The 22,423-nt window shown below is 38.8% G+C and overlaps 1 protein-coding gene across 1 annotated transcript in view; it reads left to right on the top strand.

Moving 5' to 3' along the window:
• mylk (myosin light chain kinase) overlaps nt 1-22,423 on the top strand; it is a 263,208-nt gene that overhangs the window by 153,253 nt on the left and 87,532 nt on the right. The window contains exons 12-16 of the mRNA XM_008109540.3: nt 634-771; nt 1,971-2,168; nt 5,174-5,420; nt 12,091-12,171; nt 12,571-13,628. Coding sequence (XP_008107747.1) covers nt 634-771; nt 1,971-2,168; nt 5,174-5,420; nt 12,091-12,171; nt 12,571-13,628 — 1,722 coding nt within the window. The remainder of the gene's footprint in view (nt 1-633; nt 772-1,970; nt 2,169-5,173; nt 5,421-12,090; nt 12,172-12,570; nt 13,629-22,423) is intronic.

The following is a 22,423-nucleotide window of genomic DNA, read 5'->3' as shown; positions in this document are numbered from 1 at the left end:
GGCGCAGCTGTTGAGCAGCTGCCTTAAATCACTCTGACCATGAGGTCATGAGTTCGAGGCCAGCCCGTGGCGGGGTGAGCACCCGTCAATTAAAAAATAAAAAATAGCCCCTGCTCATTGCTGACCTAGCAACCCGAAAGATAGTTGCATCTATCAAGTAGGAGATAAGGTACCACTTATAAAGTGGGGAGGCAAGATTAACTAATTTACGACCTGGAATGAGGAAGTGCCGTCAGTGTGGATGATGAAGCAGCTGCTCCCCCCTGTGGCCAGAATCGAACATCCCCTCAGAAGAAGGTTAACTTGTCTCTGCGTGTGTCTCTCAGTCTCTGTTTGATGTGTTTATGGGCATTGAATGTTTGCCCTATGTGTGTTATAATGTGATCCGCCCTGAGTCCCCTTCGGGGTGAGAAGGGCGGAATATAAATACTGTAAATAAATAAATAAATAAATAATAGAAACAATACGTTTTCCATTAAAAATACGTTCTTCATAACTGCCACTTGCTGCTATAGCATGAGAATATTTAACCTTGAGAAGTAGCTTTCTCCTTTTAGCTTTTGTTCATTTTGAAAAGAAGTTGCATCTATCTAAAGATCTAACAAGAAACTGTTGTGTTATTTATTAATGTAGAAAGAAGAAACAGAAATAAATTGGAAAAAACACATCCTGCCCCAGCCAACAAAACTTTTCCTCCAGTTTTCCTTCGAGGCCTAAGTGATCTCAAGGTGATGGATGGCAGCCAAGTGATTATGACAGTAGAAGTTTCAGGTATGTATTGGCGTTTACTAATGAGACACATTCAATGCTTTTCAGTTTTAACAAAGCTAGTGTGTCTCAGTAACCAACTGGTTTCCCTTTTGGTTTCCTGATTAATAACTTCCCCTTTGTCTCCTCATTTTTCTTTTATATATATCATTTTCTGAAAGTCAGAATCTGGACAGACTTCCACTGACCAGGAAATGCCATGACTTCTCCCAGATATTTCCTTATTTTTAAGATTCTTTGTTCTTATCCATCCTAAGACCTAAGTCTTTAAAGATGTGTTTCCATGGTTGGGATTTTAATATCATTTTGTAGTGGAGCATTATTTGCCACATATGGGATGTTTTAAGACCAATTCTGTAACCCATCCAGAGCCACAGAGAAAGTGCCAGATAGAAATCCACCCACATCCTTACTCTATTATGTATGGAAGTCAACAGCGTTAAAAGAAAGGTGCCAGAAAGAAATCCACCTACATGCTTGCTCCATTATGTATGGAAGCCAACCAAAAGAGTTTAAAGAAAGTTCAGTGAGTGTTATTTCTAGCCTCTGTGGAATAACAAACCCCTTTAAGTGAGGGAGAAAATTGGCCATAAACAAATGCATCTGGAATCTTTATACAGGATATAAATTGGGAAAGTGGAATTAGCTGGATTATCATGTACAGTACATGCAGATGGGACTCACAGAGGGGTGAGAAATGATTTGGAAAAATCAGTTTAATAATCTAACATTCCAGAATTCCATGGTGAGAGAAGTATAAAAATGAAATGTCATTATACTAGATATATTTTGCTAGAAATATTTTCAGAAATACAGGGTAAAGGGAGAGCAGATAGGAGAAAGACAGATAATTTGCAGTTGCTCCACAAAGACATTGTAATGCTTGAACAGAAGATGTGCCTTTGGTGGGGAAGCAGAATCAATCAGTTGATTAAGCATATGGATAGTAAGTGACAAAAGTCAAGGATACAGGAAAACAAGCAGACACAGCATTCGTGAGCACTCAGATATTCCCTCACAGTAACTCATATCAGAGTCTAACTCAGAGCAGGTCTTTTTTCAAAAACTATGGTTAAAGAAAGTCCAAGTGAATTGCTTGTTCCTCCTTATCTTACGGCTGCACTTGGCTCAGTAGAATAGCTCACACGCTTCCGCTGCTGCTTTTGGTTTATCTCAAAGCCTTGTGTTTTGTTGTGGCTCAGCTAATCCGCCTCCTGAAATAATTTGGCTGCACAATGGGAAAGAAATCCAGGAAACAGAGGATTTTCATTTTGAGAAGAAGGGCAATGAATATAGCCTGTATATCCAAGAGGTATTCCCTGAGGACACTGGAAAGTATACCTGTGAGGCCTGGAATGACCTAGGAGAAATTCAGACTGAAGCAACGCTGACTGTGCAAGGTAAAAAAGATAAATAAATAAAAACTTCCTGATTTAGAGCGTATTCTCAGCTGCACATGAAGTCACTCTATTCAGCTCAGTGATCTTTTTTCTTTCTTTTTTTCAAAGAGAAAGTATAAAGAATTCCAATCTTATGAACCTGGAGAATTTTTGTCCTGCTGCAAACGGAAGCTAATTCTTCTGCCAGTCAAGGCTCTATTCTGATCCCTATGATAAGATCAGAATAATTTGGAGTAGTAGATCATAATGCAGGCAGTCTCCAAGTTATGAACAAGATAGGTTCTGGACGTTTGTTCTTAAGTTGAATTTGTATGCAAGTCAGAACAGGTACATTTTTAAGTGCAACTCCAGCCACAAACACACACACAAACTGTGGTTAGCATAGGAACAGGTTAACAGCCCCATGGTGTCTGTTTTGCCGTCTGTGCCCCTGTTCAGAAGATTTCACTTCACTTTCTGTTCCTGTGATAATTGGATTTTGAAAATGGTGACCTGTTGTGGAAACAAGGACTGGTGATAAAGTTTCAGTGGAGACACCATTCCCCATGATAACTTTTTCAGTAGTGAATTTCACGTTCAAAGGGTAGATTTCTCTCACTTCCTGTTGTCTCAGCCCTGTTCTTTACTGTGAGTCGTTTATAGGTCGGATGTTTATAACTCAGGGACTGCCTGTATATTCATGTATATTGTGTGTGTTGACTCAGATGTTGAAACTCTGAGACTGAGATTGTTTGATATGAGGAAATTTATCTAATAAGCAGCTTTAAAATATGGTCTTTAGTAATCAGTACTGTACTTCAAGATCAAGTTACCATCCATATATATTATATTGTTACTTTTCTCATTGAAATATTAAATAACAAGTGTGCAGAAGAATATAGACTTCCATTGGATGTTGCTGTGGCAGTATAGTCATAATGCTCAATTGTGTTGTGTGTAAAGCTCGCTGTTACAAGGAATATATGAAGTGAAAATGGGTTAAAGTTTAAGGACCATTGCCATAATAGTGAATCCGGCCCAGCACATCATTTTATATGATCCCCGAGGCTTTCAATGCCAGGGCAAAAGAGTTACATTTATACAGTCTTACAGTAACAACCAGACCTTTGAAAGCAATCATAAGGTTGATGTGGCCCTCAGTGAAAATGAGTTTGACACTCCTGGTCTAGAGACAGGGAACTTTGACAGCTGAACTGATGTTGTCAACTACAATACAAAACATTTGTTAGCCAAGGAAACACAAAAATTCACGCTGAACAAGAAAACAATCAGGAGGCTGGGGAAAAGGGGGCTTTTACAAGCCTGGTTTGCAAGAGCTTCACTAACATCCCTAGAGCTTTATGCATCTTTTACAGAGTTTACTGGTATAACTTATCTTTCTCATGACAGGAAATGTGGGGGCTCATTTTCCAACTTCTAAAATAAGCATGGGAAGAGGAATCACACTCTATTCCTCATTTTTCCACGCGCCCCCCCCCCCCTTTTAGATCTATGTTGCTGGAAGGATTTTGAGTGTTATAGTCTGAAAAAAAGTAGCTTGTCCAAGCTGTAGTAATATTGAGTATCAAAACTCTATGCTTCATTGTTATTGTTTTAAAGTATCACTATAATATCAGGAACCACCAGTGGCACAATGGATTAAACCCTTGTGCCGGCAGGACTGCTGACTGAAAGATCGGTGGTTTGAATCTGGGGAGTGGGGTGAGCTCCCATCTGTCAGCTCTAGCTCCTCATGCGGGGACATGAGAGAAGCCTCCCACAGGATGGTAAAACATCAAATATCTGGGCGTCCCCTGCGCAATGTCCTTGCAGACAGCCAATTTGCTCACACCAGAGGCGACTTGCAGTTTCTCAAGTTGCTCCTGACACACACACACACAAACCCTTAATGACAAATGTGTTCAAGTTTATTGTGGCTGCCAGGAATTCATCAGGACATGGTTTACAGATAACATTTCTAAAAATTACTTATTGAAGCAGCACTTTCAGGGAGAGCCACAATATTAACATAAATAAGCACAAGGAACAACTTCAAAAGGGAAGTGTCTCTCTGCTTCTAACCAATGCGTTATAACTTTATGGTCAGAGAGTTGCAAACAGAAAAACTCACCCCACTGCAGTATTAGAGAGAAAAGGAGTCACAAGGAGTAGCCATTAAGGTAATTGCATCAAAGATGGTTCTTGAAAATATTGTAACTCAGAGTAGAGATGAACAAATAAGATACTTTTTTAAAAATCAAGTGATGTTCCTTTGGTTAAGTTAAGAGATTCATTTCACTTTCATTGCCATTCATCATATGTATATGTCAGTAAATTTGGTTTTATTGATTGATTTATATATTTCTCCTTTGCTTTATACCAAAAAGAACTTAGGGCAACTAGCAAATAGCATAAGGTATGGAGAGGACTTGCTTTTTGGATCTGGGATTTTATGCCAGCTGTGGGCCAGGCCAGATGCACTCACCCCATTTCCCTTTGCTGTTGCCATTAATATGAGCAGTTATTAGTAACAATTGCTACCTGAGTTTCCCAGGCAGGATTGAATGTTTTCTGCTTCAGTGATAGTGTGCACAATCCTTTCCATTGTTCTACGCGATCATGCTGCATCAATCAGGCGGTGCATTTTCTCTGTAGTTTAGAAGAGCCCTATGCTAAATATGTAATCCATGAGAAAAAGGGCCATAATCTAAAGCAAATATGAAGATGACGACTTCAGGATTAATTATTATCTTGTAGCACCTGTGAGACTATTTATTTATTTATTTATTTATTCTATCTATCTATTCTGTTTATACCTCGTTGTTCTCTATCCTGAAGGGGACTCAAGGCGGCTTACATATGGCAATTATTCAATGCCTTAAACACATACAAAAATTGAGATTAATTGAGAGAAAGAAGTATATCTCAGAGGTACTACATGATCCATTTGTATATTGATCCAGATTAATGGGGTTGTTTCTTTGAAAACTACCTGTTTTATTACGTTTTCTCTCTTTATGTTGCAGAACCTCAGGATGGCATTCAGCCATGGTTCATTAGCAAGCCAAAGTCAGTAACGGCACCAACTGGGCAGAACGTCCTTATTTCTTGTGCCATTGCTGGAGACCCTTTCCCTACAGTTCACTGGTTCAAAGACGGGCGGGAAGTGACTGCAGGAGCAGGCTATGAATTTCTACAGAATGAAGACATTTTCACATTGATTATAAGGAATGTGCAAATCTGTCATGCTGGCCAGTATGAAATACAGCTCAGGTAAGTCAAGTGCAGAAGTATGATCTATTTTGAAGAGAAGCTACTGAATTCCTTCCTTTCTGGTCATTTTTCAGATAATATACAATCTTATCTTACTCATAATAAGGTGCAGTGTTATTCATAATGGGAAATACATTGGGAGATAAGGGGAGTTTATAGATCATGTCTGACCTTGTATGGAAGACCAGCAATGAATACCAGGTGCTGTAGGCTATGAAATTCATGGGGTTGCCATAAGTCAACAGGTGTCTTTTAAAAGCATTTAGGCATATAGTTTTCTCACTCTAGCTAAAAAAACCCTTAAGGATGGTGTTTATTCTTGAGAAAAACTGGAATAAACAAGGTTCCTTCCACACACGCACACACGTTTTTGACTTTTTTTTTTTACTCAGTCCTTAGGGTGCTTTGTTTGCTTGTTTATAATTTTAAAAAATAGAGTATTTAGAAAGAAGACTTTGTAGTTGAATCTTTATTTTAAGGGTGTATAGATGTCCCAAACACGGTAATTCTCCTGCGTACAGAAAGTGGACTTGCTGGTTTATAAATATTTTGGAACATATTTGGAATTAGAGCTTGAAGTTCAACACACAGATGCATACACACATACTTTTTGGATATTCTGTTTTAAGTGAGGGAAGGTTTCAGGGTTACAAGAAAACCACAGCAAGTCTATTTTCTGGCATTTGGTTCAAAGGGTAAAATTCAAGCCATAATATCAGACATTCCTTTGGATGATTTGAATCATAGAATAATAGATACCTCATGGGCCATCCAGTCCAACCCCCTGCCAAGAAGCAGGAAAATTGCATTCAAAGAACCCCCAACAGATGGCCATCCAGCCTCTATTTAAAAGCATCCAAAGAAGGAGTCTCCACCATACTCCGGGGCAGAGAGTTCCACTGCCGAACAGCTCTCACAGTGAGGAAGTTCTTCCTAATGTTCAGGAGGAATCTCCTTTCCTGTCGTTTGAAGTCATTGTTCCGTGTCCTAGTCTCCAGGGCAGTAGAAAACAAGCTTGCTCCCTCCTCCTTATGACTTCCCCTCACATATGTATAGATGGCCCTCATCATGTCTTCCAAATACTTACTTAATATCCTTATCATGATTTAACATAAAGTTCAGCCTATGCAAAGACTTACAAAACCAAGTATGGAAGCACTTCTATTAGAATAGAGTTTAAAAAATTTAAATACATTTAAAACATAATTATAAAGATACAAGACCAGCATATTGAAATTGCCTTTTTGCCACTGATTTTAAAACCAAAGACCTGTGGAAAGAGAGCACAGAGGAGTCAATTTTCCATGGGAGGAATTTCCACAGCTTGGAAGGCCCCTCTAAGTAGTGTCTCCTGTGTTCTCGCCAAATACAGGCAATTCCTGAGTTACAAACATCCAACTTACATAGTCAAGAACAAGGGCGAGACAAAAGGAAGTGGGAGGAATCTACCCCTAGGGCAGGAAATTCACTCCCGGAAGAGTTATCATGGGGAAAAGGTATCTCCACTGAATAGTTTATCACTAATCCTTGGTTCCAGAACAAGCTAATTTTTTCAAAATTCAATAACCACAGAGATAGAAAGTGAGGTAAAATCTTCTGAACAGGGGCAACACAAACACCACACAATAACACAAACGCTATCCTTTCCTATGCTATCCAAAGCTTTTATATATATATATATATATATATATATATATATATATATATATATATATATAAAAGCTGTGCCCTGCCACGCGTTGCTGTGGCCCATTGGAATTGCACTGAATAGCTTCGCTGTTACAAAGTCTGGCAGCATTTTATATAGGAACCTCCTTTGTTGGGCTGGTTGAATGGGAGGGAGTGGCCTGATGGTTTCCAAACCTGAGGGTGTTCCATGTGGGGGAAATCTTGGTTGGGCAGGTTGAAGAGCAGTGAATAGTCTCAGTGCAGCAGGTATGAATGTTGGCTGCCAGGTTAATAACTGGAGCGGCGTTCAGGGAGCATACTACTCCTCTGTTACGCCAGCTCCACTGGCTGCCGATTTGCTACCGAGCACAATTCAAGGTGCTGGCTTTAGCCTATAAAGCTCTAAACGGTTCCGGCCCAGCTTATCTGTCTGAATGTGTCTCCCACTACGACCCACCTCGAAGCTTAAGATCATCAGATGAGGCCCTGCTCATGGTCCCGTCAGCCTCACAGGTGCGGCTGGCAGGGACGAGAGACAGGGCCTTTTCAGTAGTGGCTCCCCGTCTATGGAACGCCCTCCCCAGTGAAGTCAGGCAGGCTCCCTCCCTCCTATCTTTCCATAGGAAGGTTAAAACTTGGTTATGGGGCCAGGCTTTTGAATAATAATTGGCAGTGTTAATTATTATCATGTACGCTGAACTCAATCAACAGACCCAGTTTTTTTTTGTTTTTGTTTTTTGTTTTTTGTTTTTGTTTTTTTAACTGAACACGCCTACCTGTATTTTATAATGTGTTTTATGAATACTGATGTAAGTTAATAATTTTTTAACTGATTTATATGGCACTGTATAATTTTTATATATGTGTTTTATTGTAAGCTGTCCTGAGTCCCCTGTTGGGTGAGAAGGGCGGGATATAAATATTGAAATAAATAAATAAATAGATAGATATTAGTTAACTTGATTAGGCTTGCCACTCCCAAGCCTGGATGCTTCCTGGCTGAGGGAATCCTTTGTTGGGAGGTGTCAGGTGGGCTTGATGTTTTCCTGTCTGGAGCTGTGCCCGGCCACGCATTGCTGTGGCTGATGGGAATCATTTGTTGACCAGGTGGAATAGCAGTGAATAGCCTTGCAGCCTTAAAGTCTGGGTGTTTTCTCCTTACGCGAATCCTTGTTTGGTGAGCTGGAATACAATGGAATAGGTTTGCTGCTTGGAAGGCTGGGTACTTGCGTTGTAGGGAAATGGTTTTTTGGCCAGTTTGAATTGCACTGAATAGCCTCACTGTTTTAAAGACTGACTGCTTTGTACATAGGGGCATCCTTTCTTGGGCATGTTGAATGAGACGGAGTAGCCTCATGGGTTGAAACCCTGAGGGTTTACTATCTAGGGGAAATCTTGCTTGGTCAGGTTGAACAGCACTGAATAGCCTTGCTGTTTGCGAGCCTGGTTGCTTCCTGCCTGGGGGAATCCTTTGTTGGGAGGTATTAGCTGCCCCTGGTTGTTTCCTTTCTGGAATTCCCATTTTCAGAGTGTTCCTTTTTATTTAATGTCCAGATTTTAGAGATTATATTGTTCTGTATTATTACACCACAGTAATTTTAGATATTATATTTGTTGCCTGAAACCACAGCCAGGCGGCCCCTCTTTCCAATCCCTGGAAGAGAGAGAGAGGCCCAGGCAGCTGAGGCTGGGAAGGTAGGGCCCTCCTCTGAAGAGGGAAAAAGGGGAGGGAGGGGGGGGGGGTGCAAGGAGCCCTCGGCCGGCCTCAGGGGCCTCCAGAGCCCCCTCCTTCCTTCCTTACTTCCGTCCGCCAAAGGGAGGGGCCCCGAGTCTCCCTCCTTGCTGCCTCCAGGCCTTTGCCACCTGAGCCTGCCTGGCCGAGGCCCCGCTTGCTTTGCTGAGGTGAGAAGCACAAGGGAGCATTAGCCCCCCCCCACACACACACACACACACAAGGAGGAGGCAGAAGGAAGGATTAACAGGGTGGGAAGCGGCGCTGAAGAAACGGCCCCTGTTTACCCAGGCAAGAGTTGGCCAGGCTGGCGAGAAGCGCGAAGAGGGCGTCTTTGAGCAAGCGCAGATGGTGCGTTGTGGGTTTGTGTGATTTACTGTCCGTGTTGAGGTGCATGATGTGATCTTTCATTGTTTCAACCTTAAGGCGTGGATGTTGTATTGTGTGGTTAAATTGCTAGGTTGGGGGGTGTTTAGTTTTGTTGTTTTGCTCGGTGCCGGGATTCCATTACCATTATATAGATATAGATATAGATAGAGAGAGCTGGAGTTACACTTTAAAAATGTACCTGTTCTTACATACAAATTTACTTTAAGAACAAACCTCCAGAACCTTATTTGTAATTTGGAGACTGCCTGTATGTCTGTGATGGGACCAAGAGAAAGCCCTCTTCAAGTGATCTTAAAACACAAGTAGGATGGTGTAGGTGAGATACAGTGGTTCAGATATACTCAAATCAATTGTAATATTTAATTCCTTCCTTCCTTCCTTCCTTCTTTCCTTCCTTCCTTCCTTCCTTCCTTCCTTCTTGAGATGAATGTTGTTGATGTTAGGGATTTCTCATTCCCAGAAACATTTTATAATCCTGCAGTCTTTCTTTGCTGCATATGTGTTTACTCTCCATTTTTTTCTGGAATTGCATTATTGAAAAATTAAATGTTTTTTTTACTTCTTTTTAAAAAGCATGTTCAGATTGTTTCCCTTCAGGCCAGGCTGATCAAATATAAAACCATACTCCCTGGTATGGTCCTGGCAAACAATTCTTCCACTTCCTACTGATAATATCATTACATGCTATTTACTGTGCTTAGGTGTATTGCCTTATTTGGTTAATATGTTTTATTTTGTTTAACCTATATGGCTTTTGGAGCCTGGGATACTTCTAAATAAAAAGCCTTATGGCACTACCTTTTCAATTTTAGTTTGATCAGTGAATAGTTCAAAATAAAACTGTCTTGCATTACCCAACCCCTGTTTATGGAAACTACCTAAAATTAGCTCCATTGTACTCTGTGTGCTTTATTACCAGAGACATTTGTAGTGCTGAAGCCTTAGGGTTCCTTTTTATTGCCATCAGTACTATATATTTCTGGGGTTTTTTGGTATGCCTTACCGTCATTCCCAACCTATGACAGCTCTAAGGTAAACCTTTCACAGTGTTTTCTTGGCAAGATTGGTTCAGAAGAGACTTGCCATTGCCTTCTTCTGAGGCAGAGAGAGTGTGATTTCTCCTTAGTCACTCCATGGTCTTTATGACTGAGCGAGGATTGGAATTCAGAATCTTAGACCAATGCTAAAACTAATACTGACTTCATCATATATTTTCTAGATTGACGTTTGGGAACTTAGTGCTTATGTTTTAGCCCGAACCAGGTTGGTCCCTGGGGTAGACAGAATCACTTGCTAAATGGTCTGTCATCTTATAGGTCCCCTGATCGAGTGGGTCTATCGTAGTGTGTTCCCATGAGAGGATCCAATCCTTACTGTGATGAGTCTTGGAAGGGGCTGGTTTTCTTCATCCTCAGATGTATGCAGATTTGCCCTGTGTATTGCCAGCATGCAATCCCAAGTAGATTTCATGTGAGGGAATATGATCCTTGACAGAAAAAAAATGTCACACATATTTTAGATAGTCTAAATTAGGCTTTCTCAACAGTTTTCTGGAGGAAGTTTGGAAATAGTTTTCAGCTCTACAATGTAAAGAAAGGCTTACAAAGAACCCTGGTTAAAAACCCCTAATATAAATTGTTATATGGATGTAGAAGGCAATGGTTCAGTCCATGGCTAAAGTAAGATAGGTATGAGATATCTTCCAGCTGTCCATCAGTGTTTTGAGGAGTCTTAAGATGTAACAATTTTGAAAGAAAAATGGGCTTTACTTAAAAAAAACACAGTTCCTCATGGCCTTATTTCTACATTCAGTGTCCAGAGACTGTTTCCAAAGAGATAAATCTTATCTATTAAAAACCTTCCAGTCTAGTTGTGGTGTTGGGCTTCAACAGAAACCCTTTGAAAATCCACCATCTGGTAAAATATCTCTTCTGTCTTCAGCAGTTCGTGAGGGATCAAGGCATCTTTCTATGTCTTTCTTTTCTTTCTCTAATGAAGAATTCCTCAGGATGTAGTAGCGTTGTTTATACAATTGGCTGAAGACATGAAATCTGATTTGCTTTTTTGTTTTTTGGCATCCTTTGGGGGAGAGGATCCATTTGAAGATGTATCTGCTGTGAAGCATAATATGGCATTGGGGATGGACGGGTGGGAAGAGGGGAAAGTATTTTAATGACTTCTTTAATGGGAGTCATTTCCAACAAGCATCTCTGGCATTCCTCTACAAAAGGAAGAATAAGTGCTCAGCACCATATATGGTGACACTTCTTTATTTTATTTTATTTTTTTAATATAAACATGCAGAGTCTGAAACAATCCATGTGGATTGATTGCTCTGTTTGGAGAGGAAGGGAAAGAAAGGGCAGGCAAGGGAAAGGGGGGAGGGACCACTGCCTTCAATGCCTTAATTCTGAGGAAATTAAACAAATGGCTTTGTATAAACAAACACTGGAGAAAGGTTTGGAGAAATTTTAACCATGTGCAAAAGACTTTTTTTTTCTCTGTTTGGATTTTCCAGATTCTGATACTTATTTTCTTTGAGTTGCAGTTTTTTGGGGGGTGGGTGGGGGGTCCTTTTCCACTCCCAGCTGCCCCACAGCTTGATCTTGAACCAGGCTAGCAATACTTCTACGTGCTTTTCTCTAGTTATATGAACTACACACAGACAGGGAGAAAAGTTTGGGAGGAGGGGGAACATTGTTTCCTTCTAGCCAATGATAATGAACATAGCTGTATCAACTGTGATACGGAGCTGGGTGAGGGAATATTTAAGCATGGTTGAGCAGGCTGATCCTTTTTCGTATGCTTTTCATTTTCTATGAGAAGAAAAGCAGCGTTTCTGAGTGATTCTGAATTCATTTTGACCTTTTTTTTATAAAGGAACCATGTTGGAGAATGCAGCTGTCAGGTGTCTTTAAAGCTGAGAGAAAGTGCAGTTTCCAAAGGAGAAATACACAGCAAGTGAGTACAGTTCCCAGGGACTTACATGGGTGGGTTCTATTTTTTGCTCTCCTAATTCTCTTCCCTTCTAGACTTGGATTGGCTGCTGTTCAGCCTAATCCCTGAATGTGACCCAACAAATTGTTTTCATCATACTGCTGAAGCAAACTGTACCTTGTCACTGTGGAATACTTTTTTATTTTTATTTTTAAAGAATGGTGCCCTTATATGGTTCCTGAAGTCATCAATGATGCAATAAACTAATGGAGCGTGTTCCTCTAATCAGCCTTCTCTGTAAACATATTTTGTCCTGGCTCTGAGGTGGTTCCCGGATATTTTAAACCAACTCTTAGCTTGCTCTCTCTTCCTCTGCTCCCTCCCCTTCCCCCTCCCCAACACCCAACCCTTTTCTGCTTGCAGTGGGAGGCAGACAGAACGAAGAGATGCTAATAATCACAATGCACTGACATTTGGAAGCATTGGTGGCTCCAGAAGGAATACCATTGAAACCCAGCAAGTTGAGGAAGAGCAGGAGGACGTTCGTGGGGTGCTTAAAAGGAAAGTAGAAACTCGAGAGAGTACAGAGGAGAAGCTGAGGCAACAGGAGGCTGAGCAGATTGACTTCCGTAACATTTTGGCAAAGAAAGTCAGCACCAAAAGTTTTTCTGAGGAGGAGCTGAAAGAAATCCCAGCTGAACAAATGGACTTCCGTGCCAACCTGCAGCGGCAGGTCAAGCCCAAGACCTTGTCCGAAGAGGAAAGGAAGGTCCATGCTCCTCAACAGGTGGACTTCCGTGCTGTGTTGGCTAAGAAGGGCACACCTAAGCCTTCCTTGCCAGAGAAGGCACCAGCTCCTAAACCAGCTGCTCCAGATTTTAGATCTGTTCTTGGGGCAAAGAAAAAAGCACCTACTGAAAATGGTGGCCTAGATGCCCAAGCTCAGAATGTCAACGCCAGTGTGGAAGCGCAGAAACCCGGCCCCGTTTCCAAAGCTTCAGATGCCAGCATCAACTCTAGAAATCAACCAGCATCCAAACCACTGGACAAAAAGAATGCCACCTCCAAAGTACCAGATACAAAGATAGTTTCCAAAGACACAAAGACAGAAGCCAAAGATGCCGTTTCCAAATCTAAAGCTCAGAATGCCAGCATTAACTCTGAAGCACAAGGTGCAAGCATCAACTCTGAAGTACCACATGCCAAACAGGAAGAGAAAGAGGAGAATGACATCAGTTGCAAAAGTGGCTGCCTACCAATAGTAGATAGACAGTTAAATGAAGAGAAAGTGAAGGATACCAGAACAGAGCCTAAGGGGCCAGCACCATCCTTTACTGAGAAGCTGCAAGATACCCGTGTGGCAGAAGGTGAAAAATTAGTCTTGCAGTGTCAGGTTTCATCAGACCCACCTGCTACTATCACCTGGACTTTGGATGGAAAGGTCATCAAGTCATCGAAGTTCATTGTCCTCGCCCAAGAAGGTAATGACATGGTGCTATTGTAGCTTATTGATTAAGTCTACTTCTCTTTTAACTTGCTATCAATATAATTGTACTTGTTGTTACCCTCCAGGAAACAAAGAACAGCCTTATTAATCATGTTTCTTAGACGTACATTTCTAACAACTTGTAATGTTCCCCCCCCCCCCCCCATACAGTTTCTTGTTTAAGTTCCTGATCTGGATTAAGATTTCTGGGACTTAATTGGGAACTGGCCTGTAGGGCATTAGCAGCATATCACTTTAGGTGTCTGGAATGACAGCCAAATTAATTTGTAACTTAGACTCATGCCGAATGCCTAGGAACTCTGTGAAAAAGGAAATGGATTTGAGTAGATGTATATGGTTCTAGAGTTTTAGCCTGGAATATGATCCTTGTGAAAATAGTTAAGGGACCTGATTCTTTCTATATTCAGTGTAGCTTTTATTAATGAAAATATTGCTGCAGAAACTAGTTCTTGAAATTATAGATAGGTAGATAGATAGATCTAGGAAATTCTTTTACATCAGTTAATAGCCTGTTTTCATAAAATGTACAGAATCAAAGCTATGACATCTAGCTATATTTTACAAGAGTCTTCTGCTATATATGTTAAGCTATATTTACTGAGGGTATTAAATCAGTGTTAGAGGACAGCACAGAATAGATGTAATACATTGAAATGCTTCAAAGTTCTTAGAAATATGAAACATTGGAAAGGAGCAGACCGTCTGGTGCCCCACATATTTTGTGCTACAGCCCCCACTTGTCTGCTGAGGTCCAGTAGTCAGATATTCCAGAAGTGACAAGGAAAAGCTAGGTTGTAAGCAAGCAGCACCTACTTTACCCCCTCTTGCTCCTTTTCTGTACACAGGGGTCTAATGAACAAGCAAGCAAGTGATTACACTTAGCAGGAAGAGGAGGAGATCTAGTGGTTTCTTAGAGATTGATCTTGTTTGGCTAGGGGGGAGGGAGGTGCAACCAAAGATTTGTGTGGTCACTGGTCACCTGTCACAGATGGTGGTGGGGCACAACATCTCAGTCAGAGAAAGCAGGCTTGACCTTGGGTTTTTTCACTCCATAATTATAGCACTATTATTCCATGTTAGATGTCATGGCAACTATCTATGAAATCATGGGGTTTGATCAGGAGTACTTGAAGACTGTTTGACTGAGGATTCTAAATGCCCTTCTCTAAACTGCAAATCCAGGATTCTTTGGGTTGCAGCTAAGTGGAATCATACCACAGTAACTGTGTTGTGTGGAAAAGCCTCTGAAAATAAATTGGTAGAAGTATGTCTTTGCTTTATTTCTCAATAAGTTCCGCGTATGTTTTATTGAAACAAATGTTTTGCCATATTATGAGAGAGTGTGATGACTATTGTCAGAATGCTGATGTGCATCATTGGACGTGATTGAACTGAATTTCAGTATTCTGTCAGCGAAAATGTGCTAATGGTGGTTATGATTGTTCAGGTGTAGCTGTAATAGTCCCTTTATTTTAATTTGATTTAATCATAACATTTTTATTGTTGATTTTATTTGGAACAACAAGAGAATGGCATCTTTCTTTTAAGCATAGCTTTTCCTTAAGGGGTAAACCTGTGCCTGGGTTATACCACTTCAAACTGTAGGTGAGCTCTCACACTGTAGCATACTCCTCTCTGGGAGAAATCTCCTCTGCATTCTAAGCTAGATCTTCAGGAGAATAGTTATTTAACTTTTCTCTTGGCAGACTAGGATAGCTTTCTACATTGAAGTCAGGGTCTTATTTCTGTATGGAAGATCATTCATCACGTGACGTCCTATTGACAATCTAAGATGGTACAGTTCTGATACCTGCTTTCCATCTCAGTGAGAACAAAACCTAAACAGCCTCTGTATTACTTATTAGTGATACCACACAGCCTGCTGGCATGCCAAGTTACTAAATACTCATGAACTTTCCCCAATTTGATGGCAATCAGGTTAAGAGCACTTTAATTGCACATTATACTGTATATATACTGTGGTCTGAGATAACAATTGAGCATAGTCTCAGTTCACAGCCAGAGAATGACATGGAAATAATTCTTATAAATAGCTGTCTACCTTTTATTATTTCAGCCTGAATTTTCCAATGTCCAATTCATATAAAAGGTAACTGTTGTAAACAGTCTGTTGTTAATTGATTTCTCTGACTTGCAGCACAAGCTTCCATTTCAATTTATCTTAAAACTAAATTATTTTTAAAATATATACTTTATTTTAAAGTAAATGGTTAATGTTTTTGTTAAATTACTCTTCGTAGCTAGGCTCTGCTTTTTGCACAGAATGTGTGCTTGATAGTATAATTGTACAGATATTGTAGCCATAAAATTCTGTTATCATCCTCAGAACTTCATTGATAATAGAGTTTTTATCACAGTGAAATTTGTTGTGGATAATCAAGTTGCTGGAAGTTGTTATTTGGCCACTGAAACCTTTAGCTAAATAATATTTGAGTTAAATCAGTTTAAAATGTTTACATAGAAATGCAGAAGTCATTTGCTGCAGGATTCTTCTCTTGCTATGTGTGACTCCACAACCGATACAGGAACCCTGTTCAAGCCTTCAGTAAGATACAACAAAAGAAGTCTGTATAGGAGTAGGATGTTCTGCTGAAGTAATAGGTGCCAACCTTAATCCATTAATTAAAATGTTTATAGGAAACTCCTACCTGCATTGAATGCAATTAGAGTTATGGGAGGGATTAATCACATACAAACCCCTCACAACTCTGCTACAACTGCCAATGCTGTTGTGTTAACAGTCCACATACAAAAGTTGTGAACCCACTTGTGAACCCAATGTCCAGCTTATTTTAAAGCAGAGCTGCAGCCTTAGAAATGTATTTCTGCTTTGAAATAAGGCACACCTGGTTCCAACGTTTTTTTTGCTTTTGTTGCACCACTGAAATTCAGTGCACCAGGAGCAGTTTTGCTGGATAATTAACTTTCCTCACTACCATGTCACCAAAACTCAATTCTGCAACTTATAACAATCTCTGGTGCATTTGAAAGATCCAATATGCTATACCCATGCCTGGGAAGTAGCCAACCTCTGGCTGATGGATAGAGTCTACAACAGGGGTCCTCAAACTTTTAAAGCAAAGGGCCGGTCCACAATCCTTCAGACTGTTGGGGGGCCGAATTATCATTTGGAAAAAAAAACCGAATAAATTCCTATGCACACTGCATATGTCTTATTTGTTGTGCTAAAACAACAACAACAACAACACAACGAAAGAAGAATACAATATTTAAAAATAAAAACAATTTTAACCAACTCAAACCGATCAGGATTTCAATGGGAAGTGTGGACCTGCTTCTGGCTAACAAGATAGTCAAGTTATTTAGGATTATTGTTGTTGTGTGCCTTCAAGTCATTTCAGATTTTGGGCGAGCCTAAGTCAAAAAAAAAAAATTATTTATTATTTATTTATTTACTACATTTATATCCTGTCCTTCTCACCCCGAAGGGGACTCAGAGCAGCTTACAATTTATATCTATATACAATATATTATATTAGTAGCATAGAACAATATTAGCATTATATATTACTATATTAAATTATACCACTATACTGTAATATTATATGTAATATTACATGTAATATATAATATATAATTAATATTATTATATGGTATTATTATTAGTATTACATTATATCACATTATAATATTACTATCAATATTATATGTATATACAATATATTATATTATTAAAACTGATATAAAAATATTATATTATAAAACTGAGGGCAGGGGCCAGGTAAATGACTTTGGAGGGCCGCATCCGGCCCCCGGGCCTTAGTTTGGGGACCCCTGGTCTACAATATCATCTATATATATACCGTGTACCCTAGTGAACACCTGAAAGCCAACTTGGATCCTGTGCAAGGAGAAAGGGGAGAATATATATTCAATAATAAATATATAGCATTGCTAAAGGATCTTCCTAAAGATCATTTGTAGCCCCCAACAGTTGACTTTTTTCCATGTAATTTTATTGCAAAATATATGTGGAATGGGGTAGGGTACAAGAGTGATATACAACAGGGGTGTTTTAACATTCTGCACCTTCATCATCTTCCATTGTTATACAAAAATGTTATAATGTTAAAAAACTATAATGTTAAAAAGGAAAAAATGAAAATCTTTATTTTCTAATCTAAAACAGAAGAAAAGAAATGTGGGTGCATAATACCTACCCTATCTCTGCTGTTGTCTTCATAATAATAAAAAACTATTCTTTTTGTCATAAAACTTATCTCTGGTAGATGAGCTTTCCAGGATCCCTTGGACATCATTGGGGATTCTGTTATTCTTGTCACTAATATCTCTATTTTTCTTGTTGTTCCTACATGTCTGCACTACTATTTTTTCCTTAATGCTATAAAAACCCAATATTTTCATTTCCTTTTCTTCTTTTATGCTGTCCGTAAAAGGCTGCCACTCTTCAAATTTAGAGGGATCTGGTGATTTTTCATCAGTTTGTCCATCTCTGCCATATCCAAAAGTTTTGTAATCCATAAATCTTGGGTGGGAATTTCTTCTTGTTTCCAAGAGTAAGTATAAGCAATCCTTGCTGTAGTCACCATGTATAAAAAGAGAATCAGGAATTTTTTTGGTAGTGTTGAATGTGTAAGTCCCAACAGAAAGGCTTCTGGCTCTGGTGTACTTTAATTTTTAAGATGTTTTCAATGTTCTTAAGAATTATAATGCAGATTTTATTTTTTGCTTTAGGACATGTTCATCACATACGGTAACAAGTTCCTTCTTTTTGATGACATTTCCAACAAACATTTTTAAAATTATTATCTTGTATAATTTTTCTCTTAGTCCATGGCATTTTATGAATTTAATCTCTGTTTTCCACATTTTCTTGGTGGATATTATGGCCCACATTCTTTGACAATTGAATCATATAATCTTTGATTAGATGTGCTTCTTTGTCTAATTTTAATAATATTTTGTAGGCTTTTGTAGTTTGTTTTTCCTTGGACTGGAAGAAAGTATCTATTTCATTATCTTTCTAATTGATACCTATCTTCTTATCCATTTAGTAGCTTTCTTGTAGTTGTCCATATTGAACCCATGAACATTACATTCCCTCTTGTTATAGTTGCTTTAATTTTTTTAGATGAGCTTCATTTTGTTGTCCAATTAATACCTATGTATGGTTGGACCATTGGTCTCTCTCCATCTCTGGGCAATGGAGGGCCTTTTTGGCAGATGTCCAAAAAGGTATTTTAAGTAGAGTCTTGATTGGAACAGTTGGCTTTTGATGACATCAACCAAGAGTCCTAGAACACCTTAAAGCCCACAAGTTGTGTGTTGTATAAGCTATTGTGAACGTCTACCTAATTGATCAGATGCAGTCTCATCAGGAAATACATCTCATAAAAGTAGACTGATTGCATCAAAGAATGCACCTTTTAACAGATAATTGGTTTCCTCCAGCTTTATTTTAAACCACAACTTTGTTTACTTGTATAGGGGAGAAGAAGGAGTGAGTAAGGGAAAAATGGAGCTTTGATTTTATTTTATTTCTGACTGATGTCTTTTTTTCAAACTTTTAAATTGCTCAGAATAAAACTTGAGGCCCTTAATCTCATGTTCTCCTTCTTCAATTCAGTGATGGGAAATAATGTACTTATTAGTAGGTTAAGGCCTGCAGCATCCATGCTTAGATGTGGGTGTGGTGAAAGGGAAACATGCCTAGACTTGATGCCTTGTATGGCTGTCGTTTCAGATTATCTAGGAGCAACATTTAATAAACTTTGAGTCTAATCCTCCTGGTTGTCCTCTGCTAAAGAAAGGATAATGCAGCAGAGAATAGATTATTCACTTCTACTTGGGGATCACCCACCTTATTGGATTTAAATCCTACAAAGCTTTTTTTGAGTAGTCACTGTATTCTTGTCCAAAAAGGCTAATCCGAATTAGACTTCAGGCCTTTGTTTTGATCAACTTAAATACTTTTTTCTGAATTTTCTATTGGTTTAAAACAGTTGCAAACAATCAGATAAATAGATTTTGTGCAATTAAAGTGTGTCTTGATTAACCAGATAGCAAAAATTTAGAACAATTGTTTAATATCAACATGATATATAAAAACTTCAGTTGAAAAGTGCCATTAAAAAATTATATACAAGGAAATCAGAAAAATGTCTTTTTAAAAATGATGCTTGCTGTGACTACAGCATGAGATCTCAGAGCCTGACTGGTCTTCCCTAATTCTCAAAGCAAAGTTAAAGTTGGTGTATTGTATTTGAATATACTTTGCACAATTGTGTTTAGTGCTTAATGAGTCGTAGTTAATGATATCACAGGCAGTAGTTCCTATGTTTCAGGGTTTGATCCTGCAGTTTGGGGTAGCCCTGTGACTCATGCAAATGTCTTCCAAAAACATTTAGTTGGAGCCCATTATAGTTCATGTAGATCCATTAAAAATGGTGATGTTTAAATGTCTTATGACTCTTCAAGTTACAACGATTGTACAGAATTCAGTGAGTCTAAATTGGGATCTGTTCCATAGAGCGTATGTTTATTGGAATTGGATGATGAGGATAATCTAGTTACATGGTGTATTTGTTTTCTGTGTGGACCATCAGTTGATGTCCATGTATGCAATCCTCTCTCTGGTTGCCTGAAGAACATATTTGTAGTGAACAAAAAGTTATCTTCACAAAATTCAATCAGTAGCTCTCCTGCTTCATTTCTTGATGCTTGATCAAATTCACACATAATGTTTGGTTCTGCTCCGTTTCTTACCTTTGTGTTTCAATCACCTGTGATTAATATGAAGTCTTGATTTGGTGTGTGATCAATTTCCTCCTGAATTTAGCATAAAATCTTTCAATTTCATCTTCTTCTGCAGGTGAAGCACCAAGATTATAGCTGTACTGAGGGATTTTCCCTGATTTAGTCAAATTTGCTTTTGCTACATCTCTCCTTACTATTAATGTCCCAATTTATTCTTAGTTTTCATTTCCGGAATAAAACACTGAAAAAGGCCGATTCCACTCTAGTACACTCACCTCAAGAATTGCAATGCTTATATGTTTCATTTCCTGTTATACAATTGTCTGGCATCCCCTGATTCATCCTTCTCACATTCAATGATCCTATAATATTGTTGTGGAGCTACAGATGTTTCTTTGACCTATGAGTACATCAACAGCCGAATGTCCTTTCGACTTGAGTCTAGTTTCTCCTGGTTGTCCTCTGCTGTACTTGATTAGCTCATTGAATGTCTTCCAACCTGGCACTTTCTCTTGTTTCATTTTGGGCTGTTTCTTCTTGGGGCTTTTAAAGTAAAAGGTTTTAGGTGGGTTTTACTACTTCCTTCTTCTGCACAGACCTGACAAGCATTAGTTATGGCATTACAGCCATTTTCTTTCATAGTTCATTTGCTGCTGTCCAGTCGATGTTTGGCACATTTAGTCTGCCTACTCAGCAAAAAATTGACTGACATTAGAAACCTTGGCAGCAGGACTGCTGTCGCCAGCACAGCTCTTGCTTGACAGGAATATACAATCCATCACTACAGAAAGATGGTGCAGTGGTGATAAATCCCAAAGTCAGCATTTATAAAAGATAAAAACACAAATGTAGCTAATCTAACTTATGTTAGATACTTATTGATGTGCTTTTTATGGTGGTGTAATACAATGCCAATGTTTTATAAATGAATATAGAATCGTTGTGTTGAAGGCAACCTTTGAAATTCTCTAGTCTAATCTCCTTTTGAATATTTTGAAGGAGTGTTCTTCTTCGCAAAATTTTTCATAATATCAGTATATGCCTATTTCTGCTGAAGGTAACTATTTTAGGTCCAATGTTCTTAAGGTCTCTGTTTAATGTACTTTACAAACAGAATTGTCATACAGTAGACTCTCACTTATCCAACATAAACAGGCCGGCAGAATATTGGATAAGTGAAAATGTTGGATAATAAGGAGGGATTAAGGAAAAGCCTATTAAACATCAAATTACATTATGATTTTACAAATTAAGCATCAAAAACATGTTTTACAACAAATCGACAGAAAAAGCAGTCTAAAATATAGTAACATTATATAGTAATTACTGTATTTATGAATTTAGCACCAAAATATCACAATTTATTGAAAACATAGACTAAAAAAAATTGGCTACTAACAAATTGACTACAAATAAAGATAGAATTGCATAAAATGAACTTACAGTAGCAACATTGTCGGAAATTAAATCCATAAAAAGTTCAATCCTTGCTGCCTAGAGAAATAGCTGTGGATCAAGGTGGGAGGCAAACTGCATTGGATAATCCAGAACATTGGATAAGTGAATGTTTGATAAGTGAGACTCTACTGTATTTGGTAGATTTAAATTGTTTAGGAAAATAAAAGATAGAAACGTAATTGATACCATTAATTATCTGGATAATTTTCAGTTGGTTTCAGTTGGTTTCTAAGTCACTGCAAATTTAAAGGAAATGCAGTATGGCTTTTATATCTCTAACCATTCTTGTTATTATTAGAATGTATATTATTATTAAAAGTATAGCATCATGTAGATTTTACTGATTTTCCTGGGGCCCTCGGTAGAGCAGTGGGTTAAACCCTTGTGCTGGCAGGACTCCTGACCTGAATATTGGGTTGCTGACCTGAAAATTGCCGGTTCGAATCCAACCCAGGGAGAGTGTGGATGAGCTCCCTCTATCAGCTTCAGCTCCATGAGAGAAACCTTCCACAAGGATGGTAAACATCAAAACATCTGGGCATCCCCTGGGCA

This window comes from Anolis carolinensis, chromosome 1 (genome assembly GCF_035594765.1).
Source record: "Anolis carolinensis isolate JA03-04 chromosome 1, rAnoCar3.1.pri, whole genome shotgun sequence".
NCBI lineage: Eukaryota > Metazoa > Chordata > Lepidosauria > Squamata > Dactyloidae > Anolis > Anolis carolinensis.
The sequence above is the reverse complement of the archived record's forward strand: the minus strand, read 5'-3'. Positions and strand labels throughout refer to the sequence as shown.